At 42.0% G+C, this 21,278-nt stretch overlaps 2 protein-coding genes across 3 annotated transcripts; one reads left to right on the top strand and one right to left on the bottom strand.

Annotated features, from left to right (window-relative positions):
• The first annotated feature begins 107 nt into the window (after positions 1-107).
• On the top strand, positions 108-8,555 carry dclre1a (DNA cross-link repair 1A (PSO2 homolog, S. cerevisiae)). The gene is made up of 9 exons (XM_076760124.1): positions 108-796; positions 1,088-2,482; positions 2,572-2,705; positions 3,678-3,796; positions 4,090-4,233; positions 4,413-4,558; positions 5,216-5,370; positions 6,073-6,214; positions 7,705-8,555. The coding sequence occupies exons 1-9, from the start codon at positions 373-375 to the stop codon at positions 7,869-7,871; spliced, it is 2,826 nt and encodes a 941-aa protein (XP_076616239.1). The 5' UTR covers positions 108-372; the 3' UTR covers positions 7,872-8,555.
• A 1,544-nt stretch (positions 8,556-10,099) lies between these two features.
• Positions 10,100-19,869, bottom strand: LOC143339254 (pleckstrin homology domain-containing family S member 1-like). Of its 2 annotated transcripts, none has more exons than XM_076760420.1 (17): positions 19,839-19,869; positions 19,527-19,553; positions 19,368-19,408; positions 18,959-19,056; positions 18,745-18,860; positions 18,482-18,616; positions 17,556-17,631; positions 17,380-17,409; positions 16,665-16,736; positions 16,458-16,568; positions 16,244-16,287; positions 16,100-16,147; positions 15,882-16,007; positions 13,902-14,024; positions 12,995-13,090; positions 11,798-11,933; positions 10,100-11,699 (listed from the first exon to the last, which is right to left on the bottom strand). In XM_076760420.1, exons 3-17 carry the CDS (start codon positions 19,393-19,395, stop codon positions 11,628-11,630), a joined length of 1,311 nt encoding a protein of 436 aa, XP_076616535.1. In that variant the 5' UTR covers positions 19,396-19,408; positions 19,527-19,553; positions 19,839-19,869; the 3' UTR covers positions 10,100-11,627. The 2 variants fall into 2 exon arrangements, with proteins under 2 accessions (XP_076616535.1, XP_076616536.1); XM_076760421.1 differs by having other exon boundaries at positions 16,458-16,538.
• Between the last annotated feature and the right edge of the window lie 1,409 nt (positions 19,870-21,278).

Here is a 21,278-nt window from a genome sequence, read left to right as displayed (position 1 = left end):
AAATAACCAATAAAAGACACTGTATTTTTCTCCAATATTTATTTTGTACAATAAGTAATTTAGTTTTGTGAAAAATGTGTGGAAAGTGCTGCTGTGTTTCTCAATGTGGCTTTACTACATTCATTGTACTCTGGCGGTAAGCGCTAACATGTTACTGCAAATCACCCAGTAACGTTAACGATTGTTTAGCAATAGCAATAGCAGTAGAGTAAAGTATGCTAACTGTAACATTATCGATTATGAAAAACTATTTTCACAGTAGTCGAATCTAGAGTAGTCGTTAATCCACTCTAACGTTCATTATTTTGGGCAAGCGAGGGATGTTATCTAACGTCGGGTCTTTGGTGAACGTTGCGCTTCATTTTGCTCCAAATGCCGCAGAAGGACGACTCTGAAAATGACATTTGGGAGTATAAACCTCTTGAGAAGAAAAAGAAGCGACAAGAATCACCGTCTGCACGTGCAACTGTGACTACAAGAAGATGTACTTCCAGAAAAAACTCCAAGAGAGACTCTTCTCTCTCAGTCAAGTCACCTGACAGTGAAGGCAGCACAGCTGAAAGTGCATGTTGTGGTGCTGTTGGTAACATACAGGGACATAACAGTTCAGAGGCACATAATTTACCCTCACGGTCATCTCCTACTAATGACACAGTGCAAACAGACAGTTCTTCCGAGGGACCCTTTTCTGGAGACTTTTGCCCCATGTGTCAGATGCCCTTTTCCATTTTGGTGGTCCAGTCTCAAAGGTGGCATGTCGCTGAATGTCTTGACAACGCCAGGGACACATGCAAAGGTACAGACGCCCATTCTTCATAAACCTCTAAAAATGTCTGCTACACTTGGTATCGAATAAAAGTTCCTCCTCTCAAATATTCTGTATGTATTTGTTGACTTGTGTTTTTTTTTTTACACACCTGTCATCCTGCATTCAGGTGCACACATGCAGTTCTGTAAATACTTATTATTCTATTACGGATGCAAAAAAAACAAAGCAAGTCTTCATAATCATTCCATAAAACTTAAGGAAGTACTTGTACTGTCATTGTACCGTGGTCTGATAAGCCTAATTTCTGTGTGTTCACAGAATGTCCAGATGGCCTCCAGTGCTCCTCCACCATTCCAAACCACTACAAGAAGTTCAACCACACGCTTCTGGCCCACAGTCGAGCAAACAGTGACACAGCCCTCCTCGGTCTGTCCCAGCAGGCAGGGACCAGCGGTGACACCCGCCTCAGTTGTCTCCCAGGACTGATAAACAGTGAGGTAGATGGTTCTAGTGTAGAGACTTCACAGGCCAGCCTTTCTGCCTTGTCCAACTGTGCTCCTTCCCCTCACAGTAATGACACTGTAACATCTTCGCCTAAACTTACAAATGGCCTCCTGTTTCTGCGCTCACCTGGCCCAGAGGATTTTAAGAAAAAAAAAGGCTGGTCGTCCTCTACTAAAAACCAAAAGTCTATCAGTTCGTCCCAAGAAAGCAAAACAGAGCTTTCATCCACCCCTGTCAAGGCAGAAAGTGGAAGACAAGCTTCTGAAAGTTTACCCAAAAGTGAACCTTCCCCCGATTACGATGATGCAATATCCTATTCTCCTCTTTCTGAGTTCCCTGCAGAGACTGACGTCAAAATCAGCGAGTGTAGAAAAGCCCTTTTTGAAAATGATGAAAATGAGTCTGAAGACTCGATGTTGCTGTTCGGTGACAGTTTCTCAAGTGAAGATGAGCTCCTGTCTGAATTCATAGATAATTTGGAAAACAGTAACGTGCAGGTGAAGGAGCATGCTTCCTTAAACAAGCAGCTGGAGTCAGTTACCTCAGGACCTCCCACCAATCAGCCCGCTGCTTCTGCAGGTGCTGAAAACACGTCTGATTCCACAGGTGAAAACGAAGCTCCCGGTAAATCTACCAGTACCACCAGTTCATGTAAAAGCAGCATTCAGTCTCCACAGAGTATTGTTTTAGAGCGCCTGAGAGAAACTCTTCTCAGCTCAGATAGCCTGCCGTTAAAAACGCTGAATGACAGCAGCTTTAAATCAGAGCAACCTCACACAGCTTCTCCTCAAGTGCCTTCATCACAAACCTCCATCGTCCAACGATCTCACACCATGGCGCCTCAGAAGGGCCGGAGCAAGGCGGGTCAGACCTCCTGTCTGAAGCAGACGGACATTGGGGTGTTTTTTGGCCTCAAACCCCTCAAGGAGAAGGCAAAAGAGGCCGAGAGCGGACCAAATGAACTCAGCAACACTTCTATTCCAATGCTTGGTGAAACGTCTGGACAGAGACAGCCAAGGAGGGGCAGGCAAAGAAAAAGTAAGGCTGACACAACTGCAGATACCTCGCAGGACACAATGACTGTTGATAACAGTAAAGAAGAAGCAGGGAAGAGTAGGAGTAGAGGATGGAGAGGAAGGAGGCGGAACAGGGTGAACGCTGACGGGGAAGTAGAGTTACCACGTTGCCCCTTTTACAAGAAGATTCCAGGTCAGTGAGTGACCACCTATCACATATTTCTGGATAAAATTGAAGGTTAATTATTTTCTAACATAAAATATTTATGTAATTTTGCTCAGGTACAAAGTTTGCCGTAGATGCTTTTCGGTACGGAGAAGTCGAAGGCATCACTGCCTACTTCCTCACACATTTCCACTCAGACCACTACGGAGGGTTGACCAAGAAGTCCACATTTCCAATCTACTGTAACAAGGTAAGTCATGTTTAGGCTGCGGTTGCTACACCACCGAATTTTCAAGTAGGAGTCAATTACTGAATTATATTATTATTTTATTACTTGATCTGCATGAGACAGTTGTGGATGGTGGTTCTGAACCCAGATTTAATTTCGGTCCACGCCTGCAACTGCATCCCAAACAAAATCAGTCTCCCTTCCAAAGGCCTGTTAGCTCTCGGATGCTATGGAGGAGATTAATGCTTTGAATGTTTTTTTTTTTTTTTTTTCTCCCAGAAATCCTATTTAATTTCACCTCATTGAAAAACTTCCTGACTGCTCTCCTCCACGGCGTTCATAGAGTAAATGCCTGATCCATTTGTTATCTCACTGCACTGCGCTGACTGCATTGTAATGAAAAATTAGCTTGCAGTTGACAGCGCTGAATACAAATTGGCCAGTGGCTCTGACCATACTGGAACTGACTGAAATTTGGAGACCTTCCTGTTTTTTTCAAATGAACCGTGTTTACCGACAACAGTTATTAATAAGAGGCTGGATATTATGTAAACTCTCCTGTCAAATGGGTCATGATTCTCCACAGTGGAGTATTCATTCTCTTAGGATTGCAACTAAAAACGGACTCACAAGGACTGATTGGGACTCCATTGGGGTTTTGTTTTTTTGGTAGGTCACAGAAATTCAACTTGGATGCTACGGTAGATGGGTCATAGCCCAGAAAAGTTTGATCAGAATCACTGGGGAAATTGGATTTCAAGGCTTTTGTAAATTACTCAATGAAAAGCAGCATAATGAGAGTTGATTCATTAGGACGTGCGATTGTTTAAGGTAAGATCTTAAAGTAGATGTTACATTGCGGACTGTGTTTCATTGTATATGTATGATAACTTAGCATCTAGGTCGTTCTAACTTTGGTGGCTGCTGCTCCGTCAGTGTATATAAATAAACGACGAAGATGTGTCTGGACTGACAGCTGCCTCTCCTGGTCAGATTACAGGGAACCTGGTGAAGAGCAAGCTGAAGGTGGCAGAGGAGTACGTCCACATCCTCCCCATGAACACCCAGGTCACTGTGGAGGGAGTCACGGTCATCCTCCTGGATGCCAACCAGTGAGTCATCCACCTGGTGTCAGTATCAGCCACTGGGTAGAGATTGGCCGGATGCTTAATGGTGGACCAGCCACTGAAGATGTGGTCGTCTGTTTTAGGCTCTATTAAAGAAGAGACATCACTTAGACCTCACTGATGGCCAGTCACTACTGTATAATCAAAATTAATATGCATACCTACATAATTGGCCACACTTCCGTTGACACTCAGCACTGCTAAGAAGATGCTCGTTGATCACACAATGAGTATTTCCTTCAAATATCCGGCTTCACCTCTTGTCTGTGTTCTTTCAGTTGTCCAGGAGCTGCCATGCTGCTGTTCTTCCTGCCCGGTGGACAGACGGTGCTCCACACGGGAGACTTCAGAGCTGATCCCTCAATGGAGTCCTACCCTGAGTTATTGAGCTGCAAGGTGCAGACCCTCTACCTGGACACGACGTAAGTATAATTGGTGGGGTAAAATATTGGTATGGGAATACATTTTCCCTGACTGTACCAGTGAGGTTACTGAATGGCCAAAACAGAGGGATGTTATATTGCACTGCTCTTAGCCAGTGTGGCTCAATATTAGCTAAAACACATACAGATTTTTGATGTAAGCTCTCTTCTCTCTCTAGCTACTGCAGCCCTGAGTACACCTTCCCCAGACAGCAAGAGGTCATCAATTTTGCAGCCAGCACAGCCTTTGAATTGGTGACGCTCAACCCTCGCACGCTCGTGGTGTGTGGATCCTATTCTGTGGGGAAGGAGAGGGTCTTCCTGGGTGAGTGTTTGGTTGAAATTAGACCGTTTCTTTTAAAGTTTTTGTAAATCAAAGGCTGTGGGAATAACAGTCAGAGTTCTCCATTGTTTCTTATCCAACCTATTCTTGTGTGCACCCATTTAGCTGTTGTGATGGTGATTAATCACACTAGAAAAAATGAGGGTTAAGGCTGATATGTGGGGTCTGATCGTTAGACAGTTTGATAAATTAAATGTTTTTTAATGGATCGTTATATTACTGCAAATTACATGGTAATTTATTCATTTATTTCTGGGGGATTGTACCGTGAGGCTTTACCACCAACACAAACTCAGACACAAAGTAAATGTGTTTCTAAACCTACGAGTAAGATGAGTGGCCTTTTTTAATTCTGCAGCCTGCTATCACTACCTGACCTTTCCTCTTCATTCAAAGGTCATGCGAGATTGTGTCTTGTATTGAAGTGGGAGTGCTGTGGAGAATGGTGGATTAGTGCTGCTGCTTTTGAAAAAAGGTCAAGAGTTTACTGTTTGTGCGATGTGTTCTATGAAGTTGGAGTGACGTAGCATACTGGGCTGCAGTCCGTTGGCAGCAGGGGGCTCTTAACCGCAGCTACTTTCTGGATGAATTTCCCTCATTTCTGGTTCTTACACGGACCTTGTTGTGCTTTATTCGTAGCACTGGCAGAGGTCCTGGGGACTAAAGTGTGCCTCTCTCGAGACAAACACAACACCATGTGCTGTCTGGAGTCCGAGCAAGTCAGACAATGCATAACCACAGACGGGAAGGCCGCTCAGGTCCACGTGCTGCCCATGATGCAGCTCTCCTTCCAAGTAGGTGCAGCAGTCGCATTTTCCACTGAAACTGATCTGAAAACAGATATTACGCTGGGACTCTGGGCCCTCATTTGCCGTTTCTAATAACTTGTTTGAGATTATTCTTTTTTTTTTTTTATGTGCGAACACTTCTGCTTATGGTCTATTCATATGCAAGTACCTAGGACAGGAGTTAAAATAATTAGGAAATGCTAATTATGATGGCGTAGCATTTAAAATGTGCCATCTGTAAAACCCCAGATAAGTCCCGGAGTTGGTATAATTCAGGCATCACTAGGCACAGAAAGGCTGACTTGGGGGAAATAGAAACAGTTTAGGTTTGCAATGAGACTTCTGGGTAGGGAGTCTTTGAGCAGTTTTTATCAAGAAGAGTGACTAAACTTGGACAGCGTCACCTAGAAGTACAGTACAAAACCACATTTTAAGGTAAATCTAAATGATCTCTGCAGTCGTTTGTAGCAGCCAGCAAACAAGAGATTAATTAAAATGAGTCACTTGTTTTTCATTTGTGGAGTTTAGCTGTTCAAAAACAGAAGAACTGCATCTCTATTTGAGGATGATGCTTCCCAGTGTTGATTGTAAACCATCAATTATGAGCACAGAAGCTGCACAAACATGAGTTATCCACGTAGATGTTTGAAGAGAGCTTTGTGTGCGCATGTAGCGGCGTTCTGTAATGACATTTCAATTCATCTCTAGAAACTGCAGGATTACCTGGCACGCTTTTCGAGACAGTATGATCAGCTGGTGGCCTTCAAGCCCACGGGCTGGACCTTCAGCCAGCAGGTGCAATCAGTGGAAGATATTCAACCTCAGATCAGCGGCAACATCTCCATCTATGGTATGTGCTAACCTTTTTAAATGAGAAGCATATGTACATCCAACAGAGAAAACCAGACATACAGATGAGGAGAAATGGCCAAGAATAATGATTTCATTGGTAAATCCATTGGTCATGACTCTTCTTGTGCAAGGTGTTGGATCTGTTCATGCCCTGACAGAATGCCTTTCTCTCCTTTGATTAACAAATGTGGAAACATAATGGTAAATAATTGTCATGCTACACGCTGCTAAGTCTTTATCACAAGAGTGGCATTTCCTCCTGTCAGATACGTGACTGTTCATCACATCCTTGTGTTTAGCCTACAGCTCCCTCTTTTGGCAAAGAGAGGAGGAGGAGGAGGAGGAGGGGAGAGTCGGAGAGGGAGTGTGAGAATAAACAATTGATTGTGGCTCAGCTTGTTGACAAGAGGGAATATGATCAAGAGAATGCTGGGTCATGGACAGCACTGCTGGACATCAGCCCGACATTAAACCCCTGTACTGAAATGGGTCATGTTTGATTTTCCGCTGCATATTTAGCCAGTTCTTTCGTCCTGTCCTGTGTTCCTTATTCTTGATAGATTCATCAACAGCATCAGCCATCTGGCCTGTAACCTACAATCACCAGCTAGAGGCTTCTGCGTCGCACACTCGTGTATAATTTCTTACTCCTCAGCAGTTTGTGTGTCAGTCAGGCGGAAGCCAATTTGCGCTCTCTCTCTCTGTGCCTTGTGTCGGTCTCCTCCTCCTTGCTCTTCCCGGCCATATGCTGCCTCTGCTCCTAATATTGTTCCCTGCATGTGGGACGATTGACTGTATACTTGATGAGGCTTTGTTGCAGCTCGATCTGTTTAAAGCAGCGGAAGGCATCAAACCTGTGGAGGGGCAACGGGAGGGCAAACAAAAGGCAGCAGCTTTCTGCCGCAGTAACAGTTTGTCGTCTTATTCTGTCCTTGAGAAACAGAAGAAATGAGTCGTGATAGTTTAAATGTTTCAGCATCTGAAATCTGCCTTGTTCCCTCAGAGGGGAAACGTCTGAGCCTGTGCCTCACTTTGTTGAGCATCTGGTCCCTTTTTATAAGAGTTTGCCTTCTTGCTTGTCTGATGTGATCGACGTCCCCAGACTTTTAGACATCTGGCTCCGTGACAAGCTTTTACCTTGAGCCAAATCGCCTCGGCATTCACTAAGCTTAATATTTCTTAATGGGGAAATTGGAAAGAAAAATATCGAAGCAGACGAGCCATTTGAGAGTGAAAAGTCCCCCGGGTTCAGGTCTAAACCACTACTGGCCTCTTTCCCTGCAGGACTCTCCTTAATGAATAGACAACTGAGATAATCACAACCCACGCTTGACAAACAAAGTGTGGGTTATCTTCAGGCTCGCAAGTCGTTTTCAGCGTGGCTGCATTTGATCTATTTATTTGACAAATGCAACTTTTAAAGCAAAGACCATCAAAGAGCCAACACTGGGGCCCATGTCAATGACATTTCCTCTGTTTTCTCGACAGGAATCCCATACAGCGAACACAGCAGCTTTCTGGAGCTGAAGCGCTTTGTCCAGTGGCTCCGGCCCCTCAAGATCATCCCCACAGTCAACAATGGCAGCTGGGCGAGCAGGAAAGCTATGGAGAAGTGCTTTAGTGAGTGGCTCATGGAAGCTAAAGCTAAACAGTGACTTATTTACCAGTAAACTGTGTTTGCAGCTGGCCCCTCTGCTGCTGTTTGGTTTTTGGTTATAAAAGCAAAACCACTTCATTTTCAATGCCTCAGATGGCCAACAAACATATCAACACTACTCGTTTTATTACTTTTACTGGAGTTGCTTGCCTCAGACTGGTGAGCATTTACATTCCAATGCAGAGCAAGCGGTTGTGATGAAGGAGGTGAACATTAACGATGATCAATATATGCAAACTAACTATGAACCTTCTGCTTTAAAATCACCAGCCGGTTAAAAATAACAATCAGCAAGATGTTTCGGTGTTCATCCAAACACCGTCATCAGTTGTGAAGTGACAGGAAGTAGCACGAAATACACACCAAGAAGTCACATGGTCAATGCATGACCTGAGGTGTAGAAGTCGGATAGTGCAGTGATTTTAGTAAATCTTTCTAACTCTTGAAGCTGTTTGTGTGAACATGATCTGAGGCCCCGCTTGGATCTTGTCTACGTTTAGACCTGTGCCATCCAGAAGTATTATACATGGGAACTTAATTAACTGGAGTGCTGCTGTTATGATGGCGATTAATCGTAATAGAAAAGTGCTGCTTTCGGATGTGCAATTCCTGTTATCTGTATTTTTATCTATGAAATGGACATTTTTATGCTGAAAACAATAAATCTTTTAAATGTTCTTTCAACATTTTTTGTTGCAACGTTAACTTCTTTTCTTAAAATTTGCAAACTTGGCACAATATCTGGGTTTTCAGTGCGACTGTACAGCGAATGACATCTCAGCCATTCAGGTGCAGTCATTCGTGCAGATGGATTTGTGCCACCCCACCAGTACCCCTTCAGGCAGGTCTGGTGTTAAGGAGGACTGCCTCTGTGGCGTAGTGGCTTTGAAAGCACAAACTTGAGTGCTGCCAGATCTTTCAGCAGTTTATCTCTGAGGCGGCAGAGTCCTGCGGTACAGAGATAAAGCTCTCTGAATCTCATTCTCTGTAAAACCAGCTTTTCACTGCGTGATTTCTCCTCTCATGTAGGACAAACTTCAGCTGAACCCATCAGAGGAACATCTAGATTCTAAACATTGAAAAGATTTGAGGTTTTACTGTAGATTCCTGAAATTTATCCCGAGGTTCTTAATGAACATTTTCATTTTCATACCTGCAGAAGAGGACAGTTAAAGTTTCTTGGAATATTTCTGAATGCTGAATCTTCTTGAATGTTTCCATCACTTCTTAGGAGTACATCATTTTTTTACCATAGCAGTGTTAATGATTAAAAAAGCTCATCTTCAGGCGTGTCATTACACCTCTTGCCTCTCTCTCTCTCTATTTAAAATTATGCATGTGTCATCATGCTCTTCACCCACTTTACTAGGTCCAGGCTGAAATAACCACTGTATTACTATTTGTGCCCAGAGCAAGTCATTTCCAGTGAGCTGTTTCTAATAATAATGGCGTTTCTTATTCTTCCCTTGGGCGTGAATTATATGTACCGAGTCTGAAATTGGATTGACTGGGGTGCTTGTTGAAATGTCTTTCTATTTCAGTCAGCATGTATGGCTTATTGGTGTCTATTTTTGGAGGATAATTATGTCCACAAATGAGGAGGAGTCTGTTATATGAATAACAAAAAGAGGTTTTTCGACTGAGAGACAAACCGCAAGCAGCACAGTTGTGTATATTCTTTAGAGCAGACGATACTGATCACTCCATGCAATCTGGCCTGCAGGCGGGAACTGGAAGTTCAGGATCCTGCACCTGCAAGCGTTTGCCTTGTTGAGCGCGATAGTGGATCCCTGCCAGCTTTTTACACTCACATACCCTTTGGCTCTCACTTTAGGCTACAGCAAATACTATGACGAGCTAATGATCTCGGAAAAACAAACACAATTACAAAAGGGTTTCTGAAACTGGTTAGAAATGGCGCCCTGTAAGGATGTCTTCAGGTGTCGTATTTAATGGGACTCGAGTGCGGTTCAGATAAGAAGCTAAATTTAAGGCTTTTGGAAGTTAAGCAAGTGGAAATAATCGAATTATGTTGCTTAGTTTTAGTCGCAATTTCAGCGCATGATGTAATGTTGCTGCATGAACTCGGCAGGCTGTTCTGTTTCTGGTGCTACTTCACATTCCTCAGTGGAGGAGAAGTTAAAGAAATACAAATGCTCACATTGTTTTTACAATCTGGTAAAATTTATTCAGAATCATTTTGCAAATAACACAGATTCAGCGTCCCAGCACAGGCCTCATTTGCTGCACCCTCGCAAAGGATGCATTTATTTATAACAGGGCCTATTTATATTACAGCACAGCCTGAGCATCACAGTTGAAGAGAGGCCTTTAGAAAAACAAAATGTCCTGAATAAGAATTTCTTTGTCAGAACTCATATCTGGCTAATAGCTCTATTAAAACTGTTACTGATACGATGTGAAAGGAAAAGGACTGTTATGATATGTGATATCAAGAGTTTAGAGACCAGCTTTGTCCTTGTCCTCTGTGGACATAATTTACAACGAGGCAGTTTAAATATAAAACTCTGGTTTGCAGCACTTGGAGTGAACAGGCCTTCGAGGCAGATCCTTTCCATTTGCTATTGTCTCGATCAGGGAGCGGCATTAGTTGCTGGAAATAATTTCAAAAGGAGTAAAACCATCATCCCAAGTTATATTAAAACTACATTTCAGCAGTGAAGTCGCCATTTATGCTTCAAATTAGAGACAAATGGGTGAAATGCAGCCTGAGGCGCAACGCCGTTCTGTCAGCATATCAATTCACCAGACTCTCCCTGAGGTGTGGACGACGCCAAATGTTGGTCTCTTCCTCAATCTTTTAGTCATTCATCCACTCCTTATTACTGTGAAAAGCTTTCTCGAGGCAAAAACAAGAAGGAAAGTTTAAATTGGATATACGTCAGTTTTTTTCTGGGTGTACGTTTGTAACCAAACAACATGTAGATAACAGACATTTAAACATACATAAGGTCAGTGGAAGACGGCATCACACGACCTTTGTTTACAGAGGAATTTCATCACAGGTGCCGCCCGCTGGAAATGAATCAGCATTGCTGGGATGACAGTCACACTTGTCATTTAATTACCGGGATCGTAAATGTTCATTCACAGCATCTTGTCTCGAACCCGACATCAGCCACTCACGATCGTAGTTCACGTTGTCATCTTGGATTAAAGTTGATTATTAAAAAGTGACATGAGCGATTCAGTCGCAAGAAAAAAACAGAAATCTCTGCTGTTATTTCTACTGTATTATATGTGCATTTAAACTCTAAATACATTATGATTATTAGTACAGTTTACAGTAAAAATCTAGTTTAATAGTAAGTCTATTTACAGGTATATACCTTGTGCATATTGCACCATTTTTGCATTGCGCAATTTAACTTCCTCATACAGACGGCATGAGGAAAAAGTGTCTCATGTTTGTTTCCTTCTGCGGACAAACTCTTGAGTATACACAGTGAATTAAGAATATCATTAATCATGCTCTGTTAAAACTGTAAAGTCACTGTTTACGCCAGCAGTGCACGGGACCTAAAACACATTTGATCTTTTCACATGTTGTGAGTCATTGAGATTAAATATTCTTAAACTGGTCGAGTGACAGCTCAATGGGAACTGCCCACAGCCCTGAAAAGTGGTGAATACATGGTATAAACCCTCCATCCACAGACAGGAAGTGCCTCAAAGAGACATTTGAACACGAACAGCAGAGGTAACGGTCTCCTCTCTAAGGGTCGCTGTGCGGTCAGTCGCTGCAGAGACAGTGTGGCGAATGCAGAGGCTGGCACCCGTGTAGACGCAGGATGGTCACTTTCACCTGAGGAGAGAAATCATTGGCCTCTCAGGTCAGCTGGTCACGCGTTCGCCTATGCATGCAAACAGCAGCTATCGGGGACACTGTCTTTGTGAGCGTACCTCATTCTTGAGAGACCTGCTGAGGTACATGTTGAACTCCTCCACGCTGCTGGTGTGCAAGTCATTGATTGCCAGAATCTGGTCTCCTTTGTGGAACAGGCACACAGACTGTGGCTGGCCTGTCCACCCAGACACGCTGTGAGACACACACACATGCACACACACACACACAGTTGACATTTGTGCTTTTTGTATCACATCTGTACAGCTGTGTCATGACCAAAGTTTGTTTTATGCTGTATTGAGTCAGAGGAAACCGGACTTGGGTTGTGGTTTTGAAGACTTTCCACCACTGAGCCAAGAGACTTGGTCACTTCTGCTTACAAAAAGATGAACTGTGACGTGTCTTCAAGACCAGACAGTAAGCCACCTTGCTTTCGAGTGTTAAGATGACAGTGACTGTGTTCACATGCACACTTTTATTCCATTATTTTAGTTTACATGGGTCACGTAAACAGCATGTTCTGTTTGGATATAATTAGTCCCTATTCCAAGTGGACCATTTTCTGATTAAAATTTGCAATATACTGATACTATTAGGGTTTTGGAGCATTCTGCAGACATTTACAGAGCCCATTTGAGTATGTGGTGTCTCATTTGAGGTTTATGCTGCACACAGCCTCTTGTTTGTTTGCGGTCAGCTCCGTGCGTGCCCTGGCCAATAGTTTACAAGGCCTGGGGTGGAGACGCAGGCACAAAACAAAAGCCCACATTTCTGTTCCGTTTCTTTCTTACATCATAAAGAGGATTGAGAATTTGGATATTTGTGCCATTAAAGCAATAAATGCTAACAAATCTCAGTATGAACGTGTGCCCTAATTTCCACACAATGCTGCTGAGCACTGATCCACCACAAAGGAGCAGGCGGCTTCTGCAGCGCAGCATTGAGTCTGACTGCTGTCACCTGCGAAACAAGCACATGAGGACATGCAGCATCGCGGCCAACATTCCCTAATGTGACCTGTGTTTCTAACGCAGACAAAACCTGCAGTAGAGCAGACAGTAAGGAACGTGGCCAACACGTCTGTGGGTTTACTGTGTTGCTAGTGATATGAATGGATACACAAATGCTAATTTGTGCAGGAACGTTTGTTCTGCTTTGGTGAAGGTTTTCTACGTTTCTCAATGAAAGCAGCTTAACATTTTTATTGTCCCAGCAATGACACTGCAATGAGGTGTTTATATACACAAGCTCACCTTGGCTTCCCATGCACTTCGGTTATTGTCAGGTGTTTTTTCAAATCTGCCTGCCTGACCTCAATATCTCGCTCCTCTGGGTCGCTGGTGTCAAGGCTTGAAAGAAAAACAAAAGACAACAAAAAGCTTTATTTAATCGTGTTGCATATATTTCGACACGCGAGAGAAATAAGACACGCTTGATATCCAAGGCAGTCGATGTGGTTCTCTTGTAAGACGAGAGAAAACAAAGATCCTTCTAGAACTTATTGTTTGTGTCGCATATTAATTTCAGTAAATCTCTGGTACAATAATTGGCACAAGCTGGGAAAACCAACTCCATGATACAAAGACGAGAAACTAATAAGGAAAACAGCAGAAACCATTGATTCTTCACATGAAACTGGGTCTGCTTGGGATGTTGTGAACAAGCACATGCAGGCGGAAATTTATGCCTCCTTCTTATTACAGTGGCATGAGTGTCAGCGTAGATAACGACTTCTCATTTTCTTTGCACAACTCATTTAAATTCTGATTGCAAAGCAACCTGAGTAACTTAGGTTTAATGTCGAGTGGCGCTCATTATTATTCAGCTGTCATTGTACCGCTGCCTGCTTGCTACAAACCTTCAGAAACCACTCTAACCAGTTCAGCAGCATATCAGCGCTGGTGCCGGCATTCCTGTCTGCTTGTTTATTTAGCTCTGTCATCTTGAATTGTGTTTTTCATTTGTTCTCTGTAACCACAAAGCTGTTTCTGACTTTTCAATTAGTAATAGCACAGGCAGGGGCCACAATGGGGTTTGAATGATGGTCACTGCATCCCATATAAAATGCTCGTCTATTTAGTTTACAAAAAGGCCCCAAAATTCAAACAATAGTGCCCGCTTGGTTGTTACTTTTTTGGATTCAAGGTCGTTTTCTCTCACCTTTCAGTAGAGCTTTGTTTTTCTGGTGTGTGCGCATTCAGTCTCTCCAGCATCGCTACAGGAGAGATGGCGCCGTTGTCACTGGAGCTGTTGCTGGAGTCTGAAGTCGGACGTGCTCCCTTTCTGCAAAGGAAAGCAACAGCGTGACAGATTACAGCGTCGGATCTTGGCACATTCAGCATACTGCTCTCACAGATTCTTAGCTGATCTGACAATGATCTAACAGAAGACATCTTGAAGAGGCAGTGGGAATAAAACACAACACGGCTCTTGTGTAGTTTTGCGTTGAGTGGAAAACGGCACGGAGGAAGAAGCTGCATGCACTGTGGAGAAGCGTGAACCACGGGCAGATAGCATAACAACAGATTCTGGCACTGAATTAGAGGCCTTGGGTGGACAGACGAAATGCTTGATCGTGAGTAAAAGCGCAAAACCAAAAAAAGTTTCTCTCAGTTGTGCAGGAAGGGGACCAGATGCCTTGAGATTTTTTTTAAAAATAGTTCATAAACACAGCATGGGAGAGGCAAATAATTCCCAAATCACTGCAGAGACGCAAGAGGAATTCTAATTAAGAGGCACTTTTGACCCATATGCCAAATGTAGTGGAGAAAATGCTCTTCGGTGTGGCAGCACAGCAGTTGGCCGCTTGGAAAGAAATCAGTGCAGGAGGCAGAATTATCACACAGGTTTATATTATAGCAAATTTAGGCAAACAAACGACAGAGAGGAGTATTTTACGCAGGAGACGATGGCAAGAAACAGCTGGAAGAGGCACAAACAATGTGGACGATTGTAATTGACCACCTGCTGTATTGGTGATAATCAAAATGTTCCGTACAAGAAGGTCAAACCTGCCCTCCCTGAGATGCTGTCGGGATGATAAGCTTCTGAAAATGAGCGATTCCCTGCGGTGGAGTGTTCTATTTTTAGTGTTCACGTTTAGAAAAGCATCACACTCAGACGCGCAATGTGTTGTTTTACATGCCACCTCCTTAAAGTTCGACAATGAAAGCTTTGACAGAGGAAACAGGACATTATTCCTGAGATAATGATTCATGAACGGTGAAACACACCCCTTCTCAACACTCAGATTACAGTTTTTCATACCTTTTCCTGTCCAGTGGAAACCAAATGTGGTGATTTTGAATGTGCCTGACAAACTGAAGTTCGTTTAGTCGTTGGGTGTCTTCTTTCAGCTAAATAAACTATTGAAAAGCACTCTTGGATTGCATTGTCACAAAGCTGAAACCAGGCCTGTTTAGAAGTTTTACTTTTGATACTTTAAGTACATTTAAGCTTTAACTTAATTCAGGTTTTGAATGCAGGACTTTTACTCGCAAAAAAGTACATTTCCTTGTAAAAAGAAATAAAAAAGTGTAGTGTGAGTACTTTTACTTAAGTAAAGGATCTTTGTACTTCTTCCACCACTGGTAGAAGTAATAATAGTAATTCTTAACATATCAGACACAAGTTACAATCAAATGTGACGGCAGCAAGCAACATAGCTCATTAGGGATCTGACAACAGAAAGCAAGCTAACGTGCCTGATCTGTAAGACCAAGTTTATACAAGTTCTGAAAAATCTGTATCACCACATGCATTTTCAAGTGTATAAATCTGTAAAGATGATCAGTGCCCACTCACTCAGGTATGACCTCTCTCACAAGATAAAAAGATATGTCTAATCTAAGCCCATAAGTTGCCAAACAGGCTCTGAGGTGCTCCTAGATTCCTGACTGGTCCTGGAGTGTCAACAGTGTTAAAATAACACTGTAAAAATAACACCCTAACTGTTGTCAGTCTAGGTGTTTGAGCCAATGACGCCGTGGTTACCTCTGATGACTGAGCTATTTTGGTATCTAGGGCACTGACAAAACACGTTACACAAAGAGCATAGGGCAGTGACACCGGGGACAAAGCGAAAAGTCAAAAAGACACACACAAAAAGGACAAAGACCCTGCAATTAATCTGAGATCTACCTGTTTTCAGGGGCTGCCTGCTCACTGAACGGAGGGAGAGGGGAAATCTGTGTCTTCAGCGTGTCAAAGGTCTGTGAGGCAGACTTCATCAGGGTACCACAGGTAGCGTCCTCAACTTCACGGTCCCTAGAAGCATTTGACACATTGGGTTGCTTTCAGTTTCAGCAATAATCAGCTATTATTTATTAGGAAACATTCACTCTTTAAATCAAACGTACACTGCCTGAGACAGGTGTTCATTACGTGTAATCTCCATCGTTTCATATCTGCAAGAGAGAAAGAGATAACTTTAGAATTATAACTGAACATAACTAAATGAATCAGATCAATACATTGTCAGGTAGACAATAGCTAACACTCACAATGACTCCATGCTTTTGTGATGGGTTGAACCATTTCTCCAAACCTGTTTAACGTTAGAAGGAAAAAAGGGCAAAAAAAACACACCATGATTTAGGAGCTGAACTAGATCAATTTAACAAATTATTAACAACATTTTTCTCTATTTTCTGACAGTTAATAGACAAAATGATTAATTGGCAGTTTTAACGATATTGAAAATGTTTGCAGCCCTACTGTTTGTCTTAAGTAGGAGCTCGGGTAGTCATAGATTGCATTCACGGGCTCTGACGCAGGTCTTTTGGCATGATCTTCACCCTGCCGGCCAATCAGAAAGCAACATGACCTCTGTGCAACCAAATGAAAAGTCATGTCCAATCACTGAAAATAACACATCTTAAAGCATCTTCGTTTGAATTAGACTGTCAAGTCAAAATGTTGCACCTTCGATTTTTTAGTGTCTTTATCCAAAGCATCTGAGGACGGATCAGACATGGACCGCGTTTTCAACACGTGCTGAAAAACACGCATTAAAGCACCATATTTAGATGATTCTTCACAACTCCGAGTGAAGATGTGCAGCATGTATGTTGCTCTCAGTCCATTAAGCTCAGTGTCCCTGGGTCAGATACATTAAGCTAAAACTAATATAATTGGGTGTATTGGTACATGAGGATATACCTAAAAGTGGCCTGTAATGGAGTCAAAGCAACTTATTGGGTGATAAAATTTCTTAGCAAAAAGCGTGATGAATTAAGGAAATTGTTGAGCATTTTGTAAAATATGTTTATTTACTTTCTTTCCAAGAGCTACGTGAGAAGATTGACATCACTTTCATGTCTGTGCAGTAAATATATATCTACAGCCAATAGTCTGTTAGCTTAGCTTAGCATAAAGACTGGAAAGAGGGGGAAACAGTTAGCCTGGCTCTGTTCAAGGGTAAAATATCTGCACATTATATCTCATTTGTTAGAAAACAAGTATAAAAACAACAATTCACTGTTTTAAAGGAAATTTTGGATTTTCTCACCTAACTCAGCAAGAAAGTGAATAAATTAATCTTCAAAAATTTTGAACTATTCCTTTAAGGTGGTTTGTGGTCAACAGAGAAAAAGAAAAGTACGTTTTTAAAATAAAAAAAAAAAAAAAAAATAGTCACCTCGATTGCTGGCCGCCCATCATACATTTCCTTCAGTAAAAAAAAAAAAAAAAAAAAAAAAAAAAAAAGATTATTGTCAGTGGCACATCCAGTAAACAAATATGACAGATTAAAAAATGGTCTTGGTCTCTTAGTGTTGTGACAAAATATGGTGAAGAAGTCAAATCTAAATGTACCTCTGAACTCATACATTGATGTGGCCGGTTCTTCAGGGCTTCAAACAGGTCAAAGAACCAGCCGTCCACTTCCTCACTAAAAGCAAGAGGGGCATGTGAAACACTTGAAAACCTAATCTTCCACAAATTATGGCTATTACATTCACTTTAAAACTCAATTCCAAAATCCAAATATAAAGTGGAAATAGCGACATGACGCGACAAATTGGTGCAGGAAGAGTGGGAGAAAAAGCCGTTCTCAGCTGATTGACTGTTACTAAACAGGAAAGCAACAGCATAATTTCTATTTGATTGTTAGAAGTCCCAAAATAGTAGATAAGATGAAGGGCAGGGGGAAGTGTTTTATGAGGCACTGTGAAAGTGTCAGTGGGGGCCTTGAGGGCAGGACTGGCCAACCCAGCTGTGGCCTGAATCTTGGTTACGCCATCGCAGACTTTCAAATTAATGCAATGCATGTATCTGGAAATGTTCATCTCCGCATTGCCATTACAAAATCCAAAACTCTTTTGATAGACTTACACTGATTTAAATGGCTGCATTCATGCATAGTCTAAATAAATTAGATTTGGCTTTGGGCAAAATGGTTAGTAGCTGAACTTTATTTTGAAAAATACACAGAAAAACTCTGATCAGATATCGCCTAGAATTGATAATGGGCTGCTAATTAAGATTTTAGATTCCGTTTTTTTGTTTTACTTTGTTCTCTGTACTCTTCTGAAAATTGTCTTGCATCTCAAGATGAATACTGTTTCACAAAAATAAAAAACACAACATCTAACCATAAATACCCTTTAACAGTCTTCATATATCCCTAGAAGGAGGAGGAGTTTTACAATACGTTGCAATAAAATGCATGAAAGTTGGTAAAGAAACCATAAATTCCATCTCAGTGCATTTATATCGCCTGTAAAAAATGGCTGACTGACCTGTTTTCCCCAATGAGGAAGTAGTCCCGGTCCCCAGCCCTGATGTAGAGCACGCGGGACGGCGAGCAATTAAAATTCTTCTGGATCCATCCCCATTTCTGGTGTTGATGAGGGCTCACAAACAACAATGAGATCCTGACAAAGGGACAGGAATGACACAGATGTTGAAAAGACATCATGCACAAAACAACATGCACACTGGCTCAAATGGAGATATTGGGAAAATTCTAAAACGATGGTTTATGTGGTTTGTGGGGACATACAGCGATAGGTCAATCAATCCGACTGGCCTGACCATTTCCTCTGCACTCCTGAAGTACTTCAGCTGATGCTCTTCGCCGGTTTTGGACAGCACAAAATATCGCTTCTTCCATGATTTCTGCAGGAGAAACACGATGACATGGATAAGTAGAATTCAATAAAAACCACACACAAAGAGCTGAAAATATATTGCACCCATTGAGCCAAAGCTGTTACCTCTAACTTCATCCGATGTGAGGGAGGAGACTTCTGCAGGTATCCAGCTCTGATTTCCTCTGTATTTACATCCGGTTTGTAAAAAATTGCATTTGGACCTAAGGCCAAAAGAAAAGCCATTTGCTTAAATCTCATCTTTGCTTACAGAAATCTACAAATTTATTTTCCTTTAGGTGCTAGTTTGGGATAAAAACAGCACAGAATTGGTCAAGTTACAACTGACTAAAACTCCCCAAACTAGCTGTTTACATGCACTACCTTTGGCACATTTGCACATTCAAGGTTTCCTTGTTGAATTAATCTTTTATCCTTAAAAACAGGCTTTCTATAAGTGGCACCAAATTACTGGTAAATAACCACAAACACCAAAATCAAACCATAAATCTGATTTCCAAATGAGATACACTACCTATGCTCCTCTGGCTCCCCTTAAGCATTGCGACAGCACACCTGAAGAAAAATAACACAGGTATCCGTTGGTCTCTTCCTCCAAACAATGCAAAAATATCCAGACGGAAATAGTTAACCTTTCAAACAAACAATGTAGGGTTTAGAAATAGGCACGTACCTCTGAAAAGCTGAGCATGAAATAGAGCTGCATTCACAAACAGAAGCCATGTGTCAGGTGCATGTGTGAGAAAAAGAGTCAAGATTTTATGTTGATATTTGTTATTGATTTAAAGAGCTGCAAAGGCACATCTGCAAGAATGAAAAATAATAAGAAACATACAGCATCGTATAACTCAGAAATACAAATCGTTGTCTTCATACCATGCCATCGTGGTATCGTAATGTGTAATAGGAAAAACCAATAATCCTAACAAGACTCAGTAAATGTGATGCCTCTAAAGATGAAAAAACAGACTGACGATATTCTTACCTGTAGAGCACCTCTTGAGAGCTTTTGCTCACCTCGTTGTCTTTGGCACGACTAAGTGTCGCTTCACGAAGAAGCTTTATGCCTTCCTCTACCTGGCAAACAATGCCAAGATATTCACTGTGGGAACTGGAGCAACTGGTTCAGTTGCTTTTGAGGTCTTCCTGCTGTGTTTTTCAGCTGCAGAATTCTCCCCCTTGGAAAACACCGGAGCATATTCACTGTCTTTTTTTTTCTTTTTTTTCCCCCACATTTTTGAAGATGGCATAATCAGGCCTCTTACAGTAAGTATCATGTGTAATGTCATAACTCTGAGAGATTTGAGGCTATGAGTCCAAGAGATCCTTCTGAAATCCTATAAAAAACATGCAAACAAGGCTGTTTTTCAGTTTTACAGGGTGAAACATGTAAGAGTTCGATTGGCTGGAGCACCACATTCAAGAGCTCTGAGACAAAAAAGTAAAAGATTGATATCAACATTTGACATAAGGTGATTCATAGGCTGATGTCTGATGATGACTGATGAGTGTAGCTGACTTGTAGCGAGTTCGTCCGCAGGCGAAGGAGATGATGTGAGTTTTCAGGTGCAAGTCAGGTGAACAGCGTGAAGATGTGGGACTCGAGATAATGGTAAAACCACTTAAATGTGACATGAAAACACGTAGGTGACTTATAGATTGTTCAGTGAGTTGCACCAGTTCACAGTATATGTGACTTATTCACTTTATTTTAACCCCCCTATTCAGCACTTATAAGCGCTATACATTTAGTAAGGGTTTATTACACACTATAATACAGTTATGAGCAGATAAGGACAATTTTAAGTGTTTATCAATGCAGTGTTCTCCTTTGAAGGCATATCTGATATTAGTTCACCTGTGTTAAAGGAAGTACTGATCTAAGTTTGATTTACCAGCAGTGCCACAATCGCAAGCATAATCTGAGATGACAAGCGAATCCCTCTCCAAAGTGGCTCTTTATTATTATTATCTTGCAAGCAGACATGTCAGTCTGAGCGATCACAGCCGATGCAGCATTCAGATGGCGGTGTGCAGCCCTGTGGAGCCGTGCCACTTTTACCAGGTCCTCTGATGAAAATTATGTCAGGATAAGAGGCAGGAGGAAGGAAGTCAGGCAGGTTCTGAGAGGCAGGTATGAGACATATTCTGTGTGTGCGTGACTGAAATTTGACATCATTAGAGTCGTGTTTGGCACATTTGACTTCTTCCTGCTTATACATAAGCATGGGCCATTTGTGTTATGCATGCAAAAGGCCATCTGGGTCACGGCAAGCATTTTGAAACAGGCACTCGCTGAGACAAATTTAACTTTCTCCGGGTGAGGATGTAACAGGCCCTTCAATCACTCTGTGCACTTGCTATATTTGTGAAAAGCAATGTACGAATTGTCCGTGAGCTACAAAAGCACCATCAGTGTCTCATA

This window comes from Chaetodon auriga, chromosome 20, assembly GCF_051107435.1.
Source record: "Chaetodon auriga isolate fChaAug3 chromosome 20, fChaAug3.hap1, whole genome shotgun sequence".
Classification (NCBI taxonomy): domain Eukaryota; kingdom Metazoa; phylum Chordata; class Actinopteri; order Chaetodontiformes; family Chaetodontidae; genus Chaetodon; species Chaetodon auriga.
Note: the sequence above shows the minus strand (reverse complement) of the source record. Positions and strands in the feature narration are given on the sequence as shown.

Bases quoted from the DNA above. Each gene is read 5' to 3' on its own strand.
- LOC143339254 (XM_076760420.1), bottom strand. From the start codon at position 19,395: ATGCTTAAGGGGAGCCAGAGGAGCATAG. The intron at 17,632-18,481 runs GTCAGTCAGCCA...TCTTGCTTTTAG, and splicing joins TTCCTCATTGGGGAAAACAG to TGAGGAAGTGGACGGCTGGT. The intron at 14,025-15,881 runs GTAGATCTCAGA...TTTCCTTTGCAG, and splicing joins CAGGCAGCCCCTGAAAACAG to AAAGGGAGCACGTCCGACTT.
- dclre1a (XM_076760124.1), top strand. From the start codon at position 373: ATGCCGCAGAAGGACGACTCTGAAAATGACATTTGGGAGTATAAACCT. The intron at 2,706-3,677 runs GTAAGTCATGTT...TCTCCTGGTCAG, and splicing joins TTCCAATCTACTGTAACAAG to ATTACAGGGAACCTGGTGAA. The intron at 5,371-6,072 runs GTAGGTGCAGCA...ATTCATCTCTAG, and splicing joins TGATGCAGCTCTCCTTCCAA to AAACTGCAGGATTACCTGGC.